The sequence below is a fragment of the Filicampus tigris genome, chromosome 2 (genome assembly GCF_054856515.1).
Source record: "Filicampus tigris isolate MCC_2025a chromosome 2, RoL_Ftig_1.0, whole genome shotgun sequence".
Classification (NCBI taxonomy): Eukaryota; Metazoa; Chordata; class Actinopteri; order Syngnathiformes; family Syngnathidae; genus Filicampus; species Filicampus tigris.
The window spans coordinates 24,386,695-24,407,239 of NC_141218.1; the positions used below are offsets into that span (position 1 = coordinate 24,386,695).

The 20,545-nt window shown below is 42.7% G+C and overlaps 1 protein-coding gene across 8 annotated transcripts in view; it reads right to left on the reverse strand.

The window, feature by feature from the left end:
- dock2 (dedicator of cytokinesis 2) overlaps positions 1-20,545 on the reverse strand; it is a 151,474-nt gene that overhangs the window by 59,859 nt on the left and 71,070 nt on the right. For all 8 annotated transcript variants that reach the window (XM_086019767.1, XM_086019751.1, XM_086019719.1 and 5 more), the window contains one exon: positions 10,181-10,323. In XM_086019767.1, the coding sequence (XP_085875893.1) occupies positions 10,181-10,323 (143 nt within the window). The remainder of the gene's footprint in view (positions 1-10,180; positions 10,324-20,545) is intronic.

The window sequence follows — 20,545 nt, forward strand, 5'->3', positions numbered from 1 at the left end:
TAGTCTTCACCATGCAGAAAATAAGCTTCAGTGAAATGTAACTGTCATTTTACGAGTGGACTTTTGAACTGCAAGAGATTCTGATATGCAGATGAATATGCGTGGGCGCGCGCGATTGTGTGCGTGCGCGGGCATGTGTGCATGTGCGTCTCTGTGTATGTGTGCGCGTGCGTTCGCGTGTGTTTGCATTTTTATGTGAAAACCAAATTTGTTCCTTTTGCTCCCTTTCAGGAAATTGTTCTCATTTGTAAAAGGTTGAGGCCTATTCAAGGCTTTCAATTTCACATTTTACATTCCTGAAGTGTCAATCCCAAACCTGAAACTGAGATGTTATTTAAGTATTGGAGTATGAAATTGGAAGAACTGGGCAAATTTGCATTTTCCTTCTGCATTGCATCGAGAAAAATTATGAAGTATCTTTTAAAAACAAACACTGGAAAATTGCTATTAACCCTAGAACACTAGCGTTAAAATTAGTAAGACCATCACTAACGTCGGGTACATGTAACCCGGCATGTCCCGACCCTGAATGAAATACAGTTTTCATCAATTTGTGTAAAAGTGCAATACTGTATGGCAAATTGGAAGTTGTCCTCTTTAATTTCTCAATACAAAATATCACATAAAAAAATTGTGTGGTTCAAAATCACCCGGCGTTAGTGTTCTAAGTTTAATAGTGGATGTTTGTTGGGTACTAAGGAATTTTACATTTTCGGAAATAAAGACAACTGTTAAAAAGTGCAAATATTTGATTAAAATAATCATTTAGTAATTTTACATGTGGTAAAATTCATGTTTTCTGCTTAAGCAACTATGTTTCTCTAAAACATTGTTATCATAATCTGTGCCTTTGCTGATCATCCATGCCGAAAAAACATGAGGGAGGACCGAAAATAACCAAGCGCCAAGTCCCAAAATAACAGATGTTATCTTACAAAGTTTAAAACAAAACACTAAAAAGAAACATAGAAATCTGCTTTTATCTTTACGGTGGCTCATAAATTCAACACTAACGAAACACACGCACACACACACACACTTACACACACATCAGACTGTGAATTTCACTCCTTCTATCAATGCATTTCTCTCTCTGTGGATCTTAATCATGCACCACCCAGAGAGGCAAAGAAGAGATGGGAGAAAACAAGAAGCAGGAGTGCAACATAAGTGGTTCGGAAGCTCCATCATTCCCATCACCTCTTACTTTGCCTGTTCCTCCTGATTGCCATGATTATTATGCTAATAAACCAAAACTGAGGATAAGCAGTACAGAATTTGGATGGATGAAAACAAACAGAAATTTGGTGTTCTTAAAAACAAGAAAGAAAAAGCAAGAAAAAAAGCCATCACTCACAACATAGATGTGCCCTTTATTTGACTATAGTATGCCATGTGTCCTTTACGTCTAAAGATGGTTAAACCAGACAATTATCTCTTGTGAGAGAATTATTGTTTACCGTGTCATTTTGTCCTTGTCTAACAGTCCAGAACTAATATACAGCTGGAGACAAATGCTTTATTAATTCCAACAAGGAACACCAAAGTAAACATTCAAGAACAACAAACAATTATTTGCCTGACCGATTACATTAATTCATATTTTTTCAGCACCAAAGTGTGGGCGCGTGATACCAACAAACGCTCGAGAAAATACCACCTTTGCAAAGACAGTGATCAATGTTGATTAAACTTATATGTATTTATTAATGTGGTTTCTTGAACTGAGATGGATCTTAATGAGGGCTGTTTCTACTACTTTGGTTAGTGACACAAGAAGGGGCAAAACGATACGATGCACTAAATAACTATGATAAACACATCTGGGAGAAAATAAGCATCTACAAACCCCAATTCCAATCAAATTGGGACTTTCTGCAAAATGTAAATAAAACTGAATACGTGGATTTGCAAACAATGTTCAACCTATAAATGAACACTACAAAGACAAGATATTTCATGTTTAATGTTCAAACTGATGAACATTATAGTTTTTTGTTTGTTTGTTTTCCACACATGATCTCTCATTTTGAATTTGACACCTGCAACATGTGCCAAAAATCTGGTACAGCGTCAACAAACGAGTGGGAAAGTTGAGGAATGGTCAACAACACCTATTTGGAACATTACACATGTGAACAGGTTAATTGGAAATGATTGGGATTAAAAGGTGCATTCCCAAAAGGCTCATTTGCTTTCAAGGATGGTGAGGACCAACTATATGAGCAAATAGTCCAACAGGCTTAGCAAAAAAACACACACACACACACACATACACGGATAAACACACCCACACAAAAACAAGATGAAAAGAACGTTGTCTTTTATTTATTTTATAAAATACTTTTGCCCATTAAATAAAAAAAACAACAACATTCAACTCAATCTGTAAAATAAAGCTATTTAAATTTTAGGAGCATAAATTTAAATGTAATACAAGGCAGGATACCTTCTTCTAAATTTAGAAGAAGAAAAAAAGAAAAAATCATTAACTGGGCGGTACCTCCTTCAAGTTTGGGTCCTTCACCAGAGGCCTTTTAGCTGATGCCAGTATTGCGCTCTTCTGCACGAAGATGCCGGATGTTGTTCCTGGGATCTGCTGGAGACATCCTTCCAGCTTGAGGGTTACTGTCCCCAGTGGCCCTAGCACTAGTGACACCTTAACACAATCCATCCTTGTGAGGTTAATCAGGGAGTCGATGTCACACTCATTTGATATCATCCATTTGGAGGAGGTGGCTAATTGTTCCACTTCTGAACCGCTACCCGAAGCCACACTTGGTTATGATCTTACTGAGTGGGTTCGGGCATATGCAGAACAGCAGCGAGGACAAAGCATCTGTTTGGAATATGCCACATTTGATATGCACCTGTACAACTGCCTTTGAGTTGGCCTCCAGAGTTTTTTTCCACAGCCTCATTGAGTTCTTGATGAAGGTTCTTAGAATCGTGTTCATATTTCACAGTTCCAAATACTCCATACTCATTTTGGCTGCTATGATGCCTGATAGGAGCGTCCATGCGGTGCTGAGGCAGGTTATAGGCCGGTAGTTTGAGTCGTTCCCTTCTGGGGGTCCATGAGGAGGATTATCCGACCTTTGGTTAACCATTGTGGGTGGGTCCCTGATGTTAGCAGCTGGTTCATTTGTGCTTCCTTGTTTTTAACACTCTGTCTACTACAGGGGTCGGCAACGCGCGGCTCCGGAGCCGCATGCAACTCTTTCATCCTTATGTTGTGGCTCTGCGTGGCTTAGGAAAACAAATTATAAGTGTCCGACTGAAGTGCATGTTATTTGTCTCAAAAAGGTGCATCATGCCTTCTTAGTATGTCAAAGTTTTTGGCCATTTTCATTTGTGGTCCTAGATTGGATACCTATTGGATTTTTGTTGCAATGCGACCGCAGTCTGATCCACCAGGTCGCATACATCCGACATTGACGTCAGGAGCCCAAAATGCGCTCCGCGCGGCCATTGGGATCAGTGCTGATAGGGACCCTGCAGTTTTTTGGAGTAATGGTATTAACTTTATATTTGAATTGAATTTAATCGCACTTGAAACATGAAGCATAAAGTTGACATTTATAGTAATAGTAGTAATTCAGCCACGGCTCCATCGGCTCATTTTTTACGTGCGGTTATGACGTGACGTCATCTTTAGTGGCGTCTCCATGAAATAAGATCGAAAATGCCTGGCCTAATCATTGCCCCCAATTACTGTATTTCTACCTCAAACTGAATCGCTCCACTATCGAAATGCCCCGATACGCTACACCACATTTACTTCTGTAAACACAACGTCGTGAGTGATGTCGACCGTCTCTTCTTCTGCATATGCGGGTCACTTTAGGGGCGCAATTATGTTCACACAAGAAAAGAGATGGAGATCGCATTTATAATGTAATATGAGCGCTTACACAAAAAATTAATTTTTCTTAAAAAGACGGCAGCTTACAGTCCTGCGTAAAGATGAAAATGACTTCCCAGCAAAGGTTGAGGAGCAGAAGTCCTATCAATCAGGCAAAATAAATAGCCAGGCAGTTATGTTGCAAATATTTATTTTCATTGGTCAGTGAAATAGTGCTCTTTTTTCCACTGTATTTTTAAATTCAGGCATTTTTGTTTTCTAAATGGATAATTTAAGTTCAGCTTTTTAATTCATTTGAAAGAGACCTTCAACTCTGCGCTTTTTTTGTAAGAGTTCAAAATGTGTTCATTTAATAAATACAATGTAATTTTCTGAAATATGGATGGACTGCATGGATATTTTACTATTTCATATATATATATATATATATATATATATATATATATATATATATATATATATATATATATATATATATATATATATGTGTGTATGTATATATATATATGTGTGTGTATGTATACATATTTATTTTATATGTCAGTTGTTTGCGGCTCTCAGTGTTTTCTTTTCTGTGGAAATCAAGTCAAAATGGCTGAAATGTTGCCGACCCCTGGACTACCAGAATTCTGAAACTACTGGAATGACCATAATGGTCATTTTGACTGCCCAGACATTAGTTTTTCTACAGTTTGGATTGCCATTAAAAAGATCTAAGAATAAATTGGTGGAATAGGTAAAAACACATCAGGGCACTAAATGAAAATTATATATAAACTATAATGATTGAGAGTTTTATTTATTTAATAGATGCAACATTACTTCTACAACATACATACTGTAACTACAATTACACATGCAAAGTTGCAAAACATAAGTCATTGGGGTTTGGGTGTCTTTTCAGGTTTTTTAATACATGTCTTTTTATTTGATTTTATTAGATTAATTAAGCGGCCGTCAAGAGCACTGTTTTTCATTTTGAAAAAAAAACATGAATGAAAGCCACGAGTTGTAGCTTTAGAGCCAAAACTATTAGAGTATCTATGCATGTCATGTCATTTTCACACTCTGCCATCCTCCCCTTTCAATTTACCCTCCAATACAAATACTTCTCATCACCATTAATTACATGTCTTTTCTCCCCTTTCAGTGTAGGTCTGCTTGTAAGCTGCTGCTTCATTAGCGCAATACACATAAACAGAACTGGAAAAGCAAAACCTTTCCTTTTTGAAACACTCGACAGGTTGTCAAAAACTCACTGGAGCAATAAGAAAAGCTACAACTTGGGTCGTTACTGCTAAGGTGAGTGTTTGCAGCAACATATACTGTACAGTTCTAATAGGTCAGGGCCTGTTGCACTGAGCGACGAGATAATTAAGGACTGAAAGGCCTCGGGTGTGTGACTGTACTCTTTAGGATGCAAGATCCAATGAGGAGCACCTGCGTTGTGAGGTTAAACTGAGTTAATGATGATGACAAACCCAGGACCAGAGCTGGGCATTCCGCCTATGTGACGGATCGGTCCATCTATCCGCCTATGACGGACGCCCATTTTGTAGGCGATAAACGATAGACAGGAAACAATAAACGGATTATTATTCTATACCTCTAAATGATTATCCTGAACAATCATCCTGTGTGGAATGTGCTCAGAGTTAGAGTATTTTCTTCCCCGGTCTGTTGCGAGGATAGTTGGGGTCGACAATGTCAAATATAAAAACATTTTAAATATGTGCAACTAATAGTAGTACTACTACTACTACTCAGAGTTAAGAATATTTGGCTTCCTGGTGAAATTTCAGAATGAACCTAAAATCACTTTTACAGGGAATGGAAATTGAAAACTGGTTCCGTTCCCAGAGTTTCAATTCCTTGGCAGCGTTTCTCATTTTTGTAAACGATTCACATATCAATTCCAGTCGAAATGAATGACGTCCGCTCTAAAATGTTGAATGCACATGGCCTTTGTGTACAACTTGCTGTTTTCAAACCAGGAGCAAAAAGGTTCACAGAAGGTGCTTTTTGATTTAATGTCCAACAATGTCCACTTCTATGCCTTTCTGTGGCTCTTCTAATCTCTCTGTATGACTGTAGGTAGCAACCTGCTAATGATACTCTGTGAAGCCCTAAGCTCAGTGGCCACTTCCCTCTGAGAACATCCATTCTGATCAGTTGTTAGGTGTTATCTTGGTCTCATGATGTCAAAATCGGAGCAGCAGGATGAAGAGGAATTTTCAAAAAACGATTGTAATTGGATAAAGACATATATTGGTCAATTCAATGATCAAACATTTGTTGTGAATTTTGCTGTCCCCTGTTAAAGAACAGCAAGTTCAGCAAAAAATCTTAACCATTCAACAGATTTTTTTTTTTTTTTTTTTTTTTTTGTTTGTGCTTATGCACCAAAAAATCAAAAAAAAAAAAAATCTTAACCATTCAACAGTTGGACATGTCCCCCCGTGAGCCGTCACCTTATCGTGGTGGAGGGGTTTGCGCGCCCCAATGATCCTAGGAGCTACGTTGTCTGGGGCTTTATGCCCCTGGTAGGGTCACCCATGGCAAACAGGTCCTAGGTGAGGGACCAGACTAAGCACGGCTCAAAATGACCCCTTATGATGAGAAAAATTAATGGACCACGTTTTCCCTCGCCCGGACGCGGGTCACCGGGGCCCCCTTCTGGAGCCAGGCCTGGAGGTGGGGCTCGACGGCGAGCGCCTGGTGGCCGGGCCTGCACCCATGGGGCCCGGCCGGGCTCAGCCCGAAAAGGATACGTGGGTCCCCCTTCCCATGGGCTCACCACTGGTGGGAGGGGCCAAAGGGGTCGGGTGCCGTGTGAGCTGGGCGGCGGCGGAAGACGGGGACCTTGGCGGTCCGATCCCCGGCAGCAAAAACTAGCTCTTGGGACATGGAATGTCACCTCTCTGGCAGGGAAGGAGCCTGAGCTGGTGTGTGAGGCTGAGAGGTTCCGATTAGACATAGTCGGGCTCACCTCCACGCACAGCTTGGGTTCTGGTCCCAGTCCTCTCGAGAGGGGTTGGACACTCTTCCACTCTGGAGTTGCCCAGGGTGAGAGGCGCCGAGCAGGTGTGGGCATACTTATTGCCCCCCGGCTTGGCGCCTGTACATTGGGGTTTACCCCGGTGGACGAGAGGGTAGCCTCCCTCCGCCTGAGGGTGGGGGGACGGGTCCTGACTGTTGTTTGTGCTTATGCACCAAGCGGCAGCGCAGAGTACCCACCCTTTTTGGAGTCCTTGGAGGGTGTGCTGGAGGGCGCTCCACCTGGGGACTCCATCGTTCTGCTGGGGGACTTCAATGCTCACGTGGGCAATGACAGTGAGACCTGGAGAGGTGTGATTGGGAGGAACGGCCCCCCCGATCTGAACCCGAGCGGTGTTCGGTTACTGGACTTCTGTGCTCATCACGGATTGTCCATAACGAACACCATGTTCAAGCATAAGGGTGTCCATATGTGCACTTGGCACCAGGATACCCTAGGCCGCAGTTCGATGATCGACTTTGTAGTCGTATCATCAGACTTGCGGCCGCATGTTTTGGACACTCGGGTGAAGAGAGGGGCGGAGCTGTCAACTGATCACCATCTGGTGGTGAGTTGGCTCCGATGGTGGGGGAAGATGCCGGTCCGACCTGGCAGACCCAAACGTATTGTGAGGGTTTGCTGGGAACGTCTGGCAGAATCCCCTGTCAGAAGGAGTTTCAACTCCCACCTCCGGCAGAACTTTTCCCACGTCCCGGGGGAGGCGGGGGACATCGAGTCCGAGTGGACCATGTTTCGTGCCTCCATTGTTGAGGCGGCCGATCGGAGCTGCGGCCGCAAGGTGGTCGGTGCCTGTCGTGGCGGCAATCCCCGAACCCGCTGGTGGACACCAGCGGTAAGGGATGCTGTCCAGCTGAAGAAGGAGTCCTATCGGGCCTTTTTGGCCTGCGGGACCCCGGAGGCAGCTGACGGGTACCGGCAGGCCAAGCGGAATGCGGCTCTGGCGGTTGCTGAGGCAAAAACCCGGGTGTGGGAGGAGTTCAGGGAGGCCATGGAAAATGACTTCCGGACGGCTTCGAGGAAATTCTGGTCCACCATCCGGCGTCTCAGGAGGGGGAAGCAGTGCACCATTAACACTGTTTATAGTGGAGATGGGGTGCTGCTGACCTCAACTCGGGACGTTGTGGGTCGGTGGGGAGAGTACTTCGAAGACCTCCTCAATTCCACCGACACGCCTTCCATTGAGGAAGCAGAGCCTGGAGACTCTGAGGTGGGCTCTCCTATCTCTGGGGTTGAAGTCACCGAGGTAGTCAAAAAGCTCCTCGGTGGCAAAGCCCCGGGGGTGGATGAGATCCGCCCGGAGTTCATAAAGGCTCTGGATGTTGAGGGGCTGTCATGGTTGACACGTCTCTTCAACATCGCGTGGACATCGGGGACAGTGCCTCTGGATTGGCAGACCGGGGTGGTGGTCCCCCTTTTTAAGAAGGGGGACCGGAGGGTGTGCTCCAATTACAGAGGGATCACACTCCTCAGCCTCCCCGGCAAGGTCTATTCAGGGGTGCTGGAGAGGAGGGTCCGTCGGAAGGTCGAATCCCGGATTCAGGAGGAGCAATGTGGTTTTCGTCCTGGCCGTGGAACAGTGGACCAGCTCTACACCCTCAGCAGGGTCCTCGAGGGTGCATGGGAGTTTGCCCAACCGGTCTACATGTGTTTTGTGGACTTGGAGAAGGCGTTCGACCGTGTCCCTCGGGGAGTTCTGTGGGGGGTGCTTCGGGAGTACGGGGTACCGAGCCCCCTGATAAGGGCTGTCCGGTCCCTGTACCACCGATGCCAGAGTTTGGTCCGAATTGCCGGCAGTAAGTCGGATTCGTTTCCTGTGGGCGTTGGACTCCGCCAAGGCTGCCCTTTGTCACCGATTCTGTTCATAACCTTTATGGACAGAATTTCTAGGCGCAGCCGAGGTGTCGAGGGGGTCCGGTTTGGTGGCCTCAGTATTGCATCTCTGCTTTTTGCAGATGATGTAGTACTGTTGGCTTCTTCAAGCCGCGATCTCCAACTCTCGCTGGAGCGGTTCGCAGCCGAGTGTGAAACGGTCGGAATGAAGATCAGCACCTCCAAATCTGAGACCATGGTCCTCAGTCGGAAAAGGGTGGCGTGCCCTCTCCAGGTCGGGGATGAGATTCTGCCCCAAGTGGAGGAGTTCAAGTATCTTGGGGTCTTGTTCACGAGTGAGGGTAAGATGGAACGGGAGATCGACAGGCGGATCGGTGCAGCGTCTGCTGTGATGCGGACCCTGTATCGGTCTGTCGTGGTGAAGAAGGAGCTTAGCCGAAAGGCGAAGCTCTCAATTTACCGGTCGATCTACGTTCCTACTCTCACCTATGGTCATGAGCTGTGGGTCATGACCGAAAGAACAAGATCTCGGATACAAGCGGCCGAAATGGGTTTCCTTCGCAGGGTGTCTGGGCTCTCCCTTAGAGATAGGGTGAGAAGTTCGGCCATCCGGGAGGGACTCTGAGTCGAGCCGTTGCTCCTCCGCGTCGAGAGGAGCCAGTTGAGGTGGCTCGGGCATCTGATTAGGATGCCTCCTGGACGCCTCCCTGGTGAGGTGTTCCGGGCATGTCCCACCGGCAGGAGAGCCCGAGGACGACCCAGAACACGCTGGAGAGACTATGTCTCCCGGCTTGCCTGGGAACGCCTTGGGATCCTTCCGGAAGAGCTGGAGGATGTTGCTGGGGAGAGGGAAGTCTGGGCTTCCCTGCTGAAGCTGCTGCCTCCGCGACCCGACTTCGGATAAGCGGGAGATAATGGATGGATGGATGGAGTTGGACATGTGATTTCAAATTTAGAGAAGGTTCAATTGAGTTGTTAAGATTTTACTGCATTTTTGGTTCATATTGAAATTTCACCCAAAAGCACAATATCGCTAATGTTTTGTGAGTAGCATAAATGATCGCATATCAATGTGAGTGGTCAACATTGAGTTCGGGCCAAGCCACAGACCCTGCTTTGGGGCAGGAGATTCACAATTGTTGGCGGAGGCATCATTATGTGTGTAGTGTAGTATGTTGGTCACCTCAAGTACACTTCACAGTACACTGTTGTTATGTTTCCCCTTGTCACGTGTGGGGTCATTGCAAAGATGTTAAAAATCAAGATGTGAGTACCAGGCTTTATGTTTACGATTGAAAATAACGACATGAAGAGCTATCCTTACTGTCTTTGTAAAGACATAGTTTTGACACCCGTGTATTGGATCTCATCACATTATATGGGTAAATTGTACAACTAGGTGTACGGTCTTAACGTAGGCGTCTCACCACATCGTGTTTGCTCAGGACCTCCAGAATGTTGTTGAGCAACTCCAGACTTTTTCTCCTCTCATCATGAGGCCCGTCCGCCATGGTGGCCAAAGCTCTGCTCAGCTCTCGGAGCATCATTGGCAACAACACATCTCGACACTCTGGGAGACAACACATCAAAATGGCATGGTTGATCAGGAAATTAATGAAATACTTCATTTAATAAGATTGGGCAAAATGTCTGAAAGGAAAGATCATGAAGACTTTTCTGAATGTTCTTTTTAGGATGCATCAAAATGTAGAGACCGACGCCTGTGCTCAGCCTGTGGGCACCGATAGTAGAGAAACTAATGAGAAATGATGCCACCAACCTGAAAAAGAAATTTAACCCTAGCCCGAGAATGTATAATGGAGTGATATTAATCAAATGTCTATTGCAGTTGCATGCGTGTCTGCTGCTGTCAGACACACAGCCAACACATCAATCACGATAACGTTGCTGCCGTCCCCTTCGCTCTGATTAATCCAAATCTTTAGTTTGTTTCATTTGTTACCTTGGCCTCCAACACACTTCATCATCACAATTAAGTCTATTAAAAAGTGGGGAAGTATCTCCCGGTAACATCATTGACGATTAAAAGATGCATCAATATTCTTTGGCTGATATTTCTTGCAAATATGTGAGGCAAGACAGATTGTCATGACTTCATTTTAAAATATTCAAGTTTCACACTCATTGTCCATCATTCAACACATAAAAGCACCATTTTTCAAGTTTATGAGATGAAAAGCATTGTTTATTTTATGTGACAGGAAATGCACTCTATTTACTTTAAAAGGACATGAGCTATTTTTTCTTCTTATAATTTACACCAGCTGCTGAACCACTCTACACTCTATGTAAATGAACACCGTGTCTGTTTTGGAGATGGTCCAAATAAATGCTGCCAAATCACTAATAAACAGCATTTGAAGCGTTATGCTAGTTACGTTAGAAATGATCTGGAAGCAGATTAAGCCAATTAAAGGATTAACTTGAACACAATTGTTGTTTTAATCCACTTTGGAAGGGGTCATAAATCACTCATAATCAATTTGATATAAATGTTTCATGATACCGCTGTTAGCATCAGGTTGATCCCACTGGAAAAAGAAAACCAATACCTTCCCTCGCCTGAATTTGATTATATAAACATAAGACGTGTGTATTTCAAACATGAGTTGCCACACAATTATCAGACAATGTTAGTATTTATGTGGCTAAAGAAAGCTTGACTTCTGCAGTAAGTTCTCCATAATTATGGCAGTTGATCTTTATGGACAATTATATGTACCCGTATGTTTCATGGTATAATGATAAGAAAGGCATTCTTATTGGTAGACATTGTAATTACCCCAATAACAATAACAGAGCTAAACCGAAATATGCAGTCAACAGAAACGTATGTTACAGAAATCATCTCAATTTCAGGATTAGCATAAAAATGGCTGATTATACCTTTATGCTAAAAAATGTGAATTTGTACAAGAAAGTAATGTTGTATTTTAAGTACTTGAATACCTAAAATGCACAAAATGCATATACAATTAACAAAATTAATTTGTTGCATATTCAATTATATATTGTCTAAAAAGCTGTGGGTTAAGGAATATCATAAAAGTCAATAAACTTCCCTGAGTCATCAAGGTACAGTATATTTTAGCTTCATGTTCATTAAATTTAATTGTTTCATACAAAATCCATATTACTATTAAGCTGAGTTGAAAATGCAACATTTATGAGAACAATTTCAGCTTTCATGAATGTCATTCACAGAAAAAAAAAACAACAATGCATTTTTCAGTAATCTCCCAAAAACATCACTTTACTAATTAGAGTGAGAGTCCAATAAAAATGATGAGTTTGGACAAACTCCTCAGTTGCAGTACAGATATCTAACGTTAAATTGTGAGGAACATTTATCTCCTCCATTCTTTTCATCTGAATCTCTGCTCTCTACAAATTGGAGCCACCCACACAGACCCTTTCATCTTCTACTTGTAGACGCAGGTATAGATACACCCATTAAAAGCTCATCTGGGCTAATGCTTGTTAGGTCCATTATTAACCGAGCTGAGACTGCTTGTCTTCAACCGCTAGGGAGCAGGGAGTGTGCGTCACCAGACGGCCTCCATGCCTTCTGGCAACAATCTCAGCCAAATCCAGAACAAGAAGAAGGAATGACAGAGTGAAAAGTAAGTATAGGGTGTGTTTTCTTAAAAAATCTTCTTGAGAGCAGTTTCAGTTTGTTGTTATTATGTCTATAGGGACATCTACCGTCTCACTGAACAATTAATGTAGCTACATTGATATACATACAGTACAGTATATAGACATAAAAGTTAACTACAATAAAATAAATTTGCATGATGAATCGTCGTTACATTCTTCCATTTTTATAACGCTCGTACTCATTAAGGAGGCGGGTGAGCTGGAGCCTATTCCAGCTTTAGACGAGAGGAGGGGTACACCATGGAATGGTTGCCAAGTGCACATATATATTGACAAACAACCACTCATGCTCATATTCATACCTATTTACATTTTAGAGTCTTTAATTAAACTACTATGCATGTTTTGGGATCGTAGGAAGAAGCTGGAGCACCTGCAGAAAAATCAATGCAAACACACCAGGGATACCACTCCAAAGATCAACGTTTTTTATTTATGTATTTTTTTCAAACATGTTGTTAAAGTTGCTTAATAACGCAGTATACCCTGGACTGGTCGCTAGCCAATGGCAATGAATTACATTGATCTAAAAAATGACTACATGTTCATTGATCTGATCTGACGCCACACCGTACAACCAATTAGAGGTGTGCAATCCACGAACAGGACTACAATATGAATCGTATCTAAAGATGCACATTCACATTAAGATGAACTTTACCTGATCCACAGCAGAATAATAAAAGGGCCCAAATTCTAGTTTGGCGGGGTAAAGATAAAATGTTACGATGCTGAAAAAGAAGCACGTTTTAAGCATGTCCACTCCATTCTCTCTAATCAATAAAAGTAGAGGGAAACGTTTTGTTGTTTTTTTATAAATTGGGAAGAGGCCCTGCTACATGTGATTAACCAGTCATAAAAAGGAACAAATTATCTTTTTTTGTCACTTCTGATGGAAATGACAAAGGCTTGTGTGCCATTTGTGCAAGCACGACAATGAATCGGTCTGCCTTCCAGTGGAGATCTAGATACTTCATTAATCAACTCACATGAGAATTTCCCTCCCCTGTGAAATCTAGACCCACCCTTTCCACATGTTCATCATTCAACAAAATAAACTCAGGTGACATTTCCTAAATGAAAGAACCAGGTGAGGTCTGGGCTGAGCTGAAAGGATTTGCTCGCACTTTGACGCCACAGAAGCTTTGTGATTTTTTATTGGGTCAGGTGCCATACACAATCAAGACTGAAAGCATAAATAAAATCCACACAGAAGTGTTAGAGTGCTGGAGGATCGAAGAGTACATTAGCAAAAGTGCTACGCTCTAGACATATTAATGCACATCAACAGGGTTTGAGGAACGTAGTGCTTCTGAGAGGGCTTGACACTGCTGGCTTTGTAACTACAGTCCATTTTAAGTGTTACTTGTGTTTCTTTTTGTGATCTGACTCAAACTAATGACTCTGTCACTCAGCATAGAAAAAGCTGCCTGTGACGTGGAAAAGGAGGAGGAAAAGTAAAAGTGAAAAGCGGGTATGTGAAGGAGTGTAGCAGTCTGTCCAATCACAATTTGACAGCGAATTGTTCTTCCTATTACATTGCGGATGTTGCCGTCAAAGAAGGACATCTCACAGTTGCATAGATGACCAAGTCCATCTTGGACCTCTCCTTCAATGTTTTCTGTTTTAATTTTAGAGTCGTTGATAGTGTAGTGTTTCATAGAAGTTGCCGGACGTTGGCGTGGCATCGATGAGTGTCCAATATGCTCGACACAATTTGATACAAAATATGGATAAGTACTAGATGGAATTTATAAAAGTTCCCTTCACAATACAAGGGCAGCCTGCCTTAGGCTATTTTTGCTTTTCACTGCAGGGCTTAGTGCCTAATTGTGATGTATTTGACTGTCTCCATATCTACTTTAAAGCTATGCATAGTATATAACATAGGCGTAACCACCTCCAAATTCAACCCATCCATCCATCCATCCATTATCTGTACCGCTTCTCCTCACAAGGGTCGCGGGGCGTGCTGGAGCCTATCCCAGCTGTCTTTGGGCAGTAGGCGGGGGACACCCTGAACTGGTTGCCAGCCAATCGCAGGGCACACAGAGACAAACAAACATCCGCACTCACAATCACACCTAGGGGCAATTTAGAGTATCCAATCAACTTACCATGCATGTTTTTGGGGAAACCGGGAGTGCCCGGAGAAAACCCACGCAGGCACGGGGAGAACATGCAAACTCCACACAGGGAGGCCGGAGCCAGGATCGAACCCACGACCTCTGAACTGTGAGGCAGACGTGCTAACCAGTCGACCACCGTGCCACCTCAAATTCAACCCAAGCACCCCCAAAAATTATAGCATTTTTAAAACTCTCGTTTCCTTAATAAAGGACAGGGTATGCTTAAATATGATAAACGCTGGATAAAAAATAAAACAAAACAAAAATGTGAACAACGCAGCATCGGAAATACCCCCTGCCTCGAAATGGTTCAGTCCATTTGATTCCCAGCACCGCTCTCGCCGCCCTCCCCGCTCCTCCTTCGCTCGGCAAGTGATGCGGCATAGCGCTGAGTCTGTGGAGGCTACGGTGTATTACGGTGAGAGCATGTTATACAGTGGTTATGTTGAACAACTATTTTACCACCCAATACCATGAGTTTGTTATCATCAACAGATATTCGTTCTCATTTTAGCTGCATTGAATCGAATGCTACAATGATCAGCATAGCTTAACTGTTGCGTGCGTGTAAGCTATGTGTGTGGTTTAGGGTTGTCAACTGTCCCATATTTGCCGGGACGTCACGTATTTTGGGATAGTTTGGTTTGTCCCATACGGGACCTTAAATGTCCCGTATATTGACTATCAACTCTTGCAAATACAGAAAACTGCAATCTACTGATCCTGTAATATAAGATGGTTTTAGTAAAGCTTTGGATGGCGATCGATTGTCAATAACGACGGAGACAGACGGGTTGGCACTTGCAGTGTCTTTTACTTGTATACTTGCTCGAACATACATAGTTGGCTCTTAAACAGTGATAGCACATTACAGCGCTCCTAATGGAGACTCTCGGTACACATGACAGATCCTAGATCAGAAAAAGCGTCAATCTCAGAACAAGCGGCAATCACTCCACCTGTCATGTAATGACTTCTCTCTGGCTGCGCCAAATGACAGAAGACTGCTTGAGTCAGTCAAAAGCAGCCAGAAATATCCATGGAAAAAAATGAATTTGGTGAGTCACACTCCTCTTTTACATTTCAGATTTCTTGCAGCCGTTTTTTGATGAAAAGAGCCAAATTGTGGTTTCATATGAGGTTTCATATGAAGTGAGTCGCTGTCCTGTGAAAAACACTGTCCGTTTTTTTCATTTTTTCTTATTTTTACGTGAATGTGGTTTCAGCATTAATGTGAAAATATCTTATCATCACTTTAAGTGAAATGAAAAAAACAAAAAACAAATGTTGAACCAGCCAGACACTGGCACCCCCAAAGCTCTGAACCTAAAATCACCCATGGTATATAACACTGCTTAAATTTACTGAGCTCCTGAAAGACCCTCCTTCTTAAGTTAGTTGAAGGCTCAAAATTGAAAGGGAGTGTGAATGGCTACCGGTCCGGGATACACCCCATCTATTGCCCAAAATCAGATGGGATTGCCTCAAATTATCCATGACCCTAATGAGGACAAGCTGTATAGAAAATAGGCTGAACAAACTAGTTGAGACCAGTTGTAGCCAAGTAGTCTGCCCCATTTTGCTCTAATACATCAATACGTGATTAGGGTTGGGCATCAAGTGTCAAGAATTGATTATAACCGGGACTAACATTCCGATTCTCACGTAATTGTCCGCATCGAGCGGGTGCAGCCAGCGGCAATTATGAATGTGTCTTAACTTTGTTAAACTAAAAGAAGAGTTGCCCCAGTGCAACACTTACAATAAGATTATATTGTGCAAAGGAGGCGGCGTGTATAAGTCATAAGTGCCATGTTTGACGAGTCTGATGCTCCCTCCCACTCCAAGCCTCAGCCTACAGTGTGCTGAACTTCAGTGTCATAATCGGGTGAGTAAAACATTTCAATATGTCAAATATGTCAATAAATTATCGCCAACATTGATGCATCGAACACCTAAACTTTGGGTTAACTCAATTGCAAATAACCAGCTGACACTGGCATATGTACAGTATTTTCTATACAGTGAGTGTGTTCTTATCTTTAGTAATAGACACAATGTGTCCACAACAGGCACATTGTAAACACACACTGTAGCTGCTGCTAATCTGAACTGGGTTTCTAAATTGCTGTTTTTGTCTACACAGCATGTTAGCCCATCAGTGTACAGTATACTCATTTGCACTTTGTGACATAAAGCTCTAGTTGAAATAAAAAAAGAATAATAAGTTATCAATTTAAGTTAAATTTGATATTAATTAATTAAATTAATATCTCAGCATCTTGGCTGATACAATTGAGAATGTTAATAGAGTGTGTGCTGCTTCAAACGAAACATTACTCTCTCATTGGCATGCTCAAGCTTCGATGTGACTCAAGGGGCTTATAGTCGCATAGGAACACCATCTGCACTGGTGTGCACCTTCAAGGTCACATTGTTTAAGGGAGCGTTTTGAAGTGATTGCTCTTTCAAGTGGAGTGCCACTCCAGTTGACCATCTATAGTATACTGTACACTGGCAACCGTGAAAACATGCCTCTTCAAATAAAACCTTACTATTGGTCCAATCCACTCTGAATGACTGTCTACTGGGATCGCAATACTTTGTATAGCTTTATTCTATTGTCATGCACCTTTCATCATGTCCATTGTAACTGCACAATGTCTTACTGAGATGTATCTCTAATATTTCACAACTGTCAAGTTGTTTAAAGAAGTATCCTAGTGTAAAAATCTGTCACTACACAGTGCAGTTCGACACCACTATAAATCACAACAATAATAAACATGTTGGCACAAAGAGGTGATGCATTGGGAACGTGATTACGACGTTTTCTGACAACATCAACTTTTGTTCTTGTTTTTCTTTGTTCTATAATAGGCATCTAGATTTTGGCGCTTGTACTCCAAGATAAGGTATGATTGAGAAGTGCTTCTGGACATTGGAAACGCTCACCATAAACTTTCTTTGGTCTTCCTGGACTTTAGCTTTCTGCTATGCCCGGGACCCCACCAATCGAAGTTGGTATGTCGCTTAAGAACCAGGCACAAGAGGAGGAAGTAGCAGTCAGCAGGTGCATTCAATGCAGGCTGCATGCTAAGCTAAAGACTAAGAGCTACATGACCACACTACTTAGCCTGTTGCTAGCCAAAGTTCCGTCTCTCAACAATAAGATGGATGAGCTGAGAGTCAGGGAAACACCTCAATGTGAAATCAAGGGTGCTCTGCTGAGCTCTGCTCCCCTTCCGTCTATCCCGGTGACTGCACAGCTGCCTCAGGTAAAAACGGTGGTGGTGCATGTGCTATTACGGACAGAAGGATGCCAACAAGGCTCTGTCCAGGCCCCATTTTGTACAATCCCACCACATATCTGTGTTGCTTTACCATGCCTACAGGTAGCTCCTCAAACAGGGTCACCCAATAAACAAAACTATTAAAAGTTTGGAACGAAGAGACTGATGAAGTGGACTGCTCTGAAGACTTAGAGGAATATGCCTCAATCATCACATAATACATCAGCACATAGATCAGGATTTCCAGGGGCCAATCACCCATCCAATCACAAGATGGAGCAATATGTCTATTTAAATAACTTCTTTATTTAGTGTATTAGTGTTGTCACAAGACTTCGATACTATACCTGCATAAAATGCCTTGATATCGGTGCCAAAACGGTACCTCAACAAAAATCTAAAATCAGCTGAAACTTAAAATTGACAAAAGAACTTCAATTTTTAAAAAGGTGTTATTAATTCAAAATATTAGGATATGCTTGATAAGAAATAACATTTTAAAAAGTTAGAAACACTTGTGAACATTTGCACACGAGGGGGAGTGAGATAAATAGATTACACTGTTTCTTTCTACACGTGATTATTTAGATGTATTTTACACGTATTTACATATACATGTAAATAACATTTTAAGAAAATGAGTTCCCATTTATTCATTTATTTATTTTAAAACATCACTCGTAGAAAATGTGTACAGAGGTTTATAGAGCCATTAGTGTGACATCTACTGTAATGCAGTATTGAGCAGGTTATGAGCATTTTCATGGCCAGACATGCAGAGCCGAACGGGACAATCTCAGCGGTCCACCAACTGTTTCTCATTCATTTATCTGACATCATTTACATTAAAATATGCCCACAACAGAATTTTAATAAACAAAATACCTTTATTAGACACCCGAGCAGCAAGTAATAATTTTTTTAATCAATGAAGTCATTGCCAGAGCGCAATAAAAGTGACATCCGTAAAAATGAGTTTAAGCCCAGTCCAGAAAACCAAGAGGAGCAACAAGTCACCCTCTACCAGAAGATGCAATAAATATACAGTATCGCACAGAACAACGGCAATTTAAAAGATTGTGTGTGTGCATGTGTGTACGTGTGTGTGTGTGTTTGAAAGGGCTGAGGGGGCTGTTTGTGTGAGTTGAATCCCATGCTTGTTTTTCAGTTGAAGGGGAGGTCAACCCAAACATATATTTTTTTCAAGATTATGTTCAATGCAGGCTCTCTAGTTGAAACATGGCATTCTGATTAATATTGTGTTTGTGGAATATGAGTCAAGCAGCAAAACCCGAGGGCTCAAATAACGACCAATCATGGCTCAGTTTCAGAAAACAGGTGAGTAGTGACCTGTGCCCTGGGCAACTGTGATGTCATTTTCAGTCGACAGATGTGACAAAATGGCCGCCCCCAGTGATGGCTAAAAACGGGTGGATTAACTCTTATTCCACAAATGCAAGATTTATCAGAAGGTCTTGTTTCAACCAGTACCCTTGCATAGAACATATTCTTGAAAAAATATGTTTGGGTTGACTTCTACTTTACGCTGTATCGGTCCTTTGTGGTGAAGAATGAGCGGAGTCGTAAGGCGTAGGTCTCAATTTATCAGTCGATCTACGTTCCTGTGGTCACGAGTTGTGGGTCATGACCGAAAGAATAAGATCCCAGATACAAGCGGATGAAATGAATTTCCTCCGCAGGGTGTCCGGGCTTAAGCTACTGCCCCCGTGACCCGACCTCGGATAAGCGGAAGACAATGGATGGATGGACCTCAGAAAGTCAGAGTTGGCACCAAGATATCAGGCAAAAAAGGACAGTGAGTGAGGGTCTTGTACACCCATTACTGCATTCTCTTCCTGAATGACACTGCCATCATCAATTTTGCTGATGACACGGCAGTCACAGGCCTGATCACCGGTTTTGAAGAGGCAACAAAAGAAGTGGCTCAGCTGGTGTCCTTCTGCCATGACAATAATCTCTCTTTAAATGCTGAAAAGAATAAAGAGATCATTCTCGACCCAAGGCAGAGAAAAGAGGAGCTTGCATCAGCTGTCATCACTGAGACTCAGGCAAGAATGAAAACCTTTAAACTCTGCGGTACTTCCCCAATATTGATGACCTTACATGGACCCACAATACCCAGCACATCATCTGGAAGGCTCAATATTAAACTTTAATTCTTAGTATCCATCCATCCATTATCGATACCGCTTATCCTCACAAGAGTCGCGGGGCGTGCTGGAGCCTATCCCAGCTGTCTTCGGGCAGTAGGCGGGGCACACCCTGAATTGGTTGCCAGCCAATCGCAGGGCACTAATTCTTAGTAAAGTGAGATTATTCAGAATGCCACCAAACCTCTCAGCAACTTTTATGGAGAAACAGTTGATAACATCCAGGACAGGAAGACTCTCCCAAGCGTGTCATTAAAACTGCAAAGACACATCCGTGCAGTTGCATTCGCTCCACTACATCACACATGACAGCCATGCCACAAAGAGGACAAAGAGCATTATCAGAAAAAAACACACCACACCACAAACTTTTCACAGTTCTTCCATTTGGTAGATGCATCACGGACAGAATAAGATTGAAAAAAACAGCTTCTACCCACAGGCTATCAGACTCTTTAACAAAGGACATACACTCTAGAGCCATCAACCACCCCATGGAATGCCCACATCTCATTATA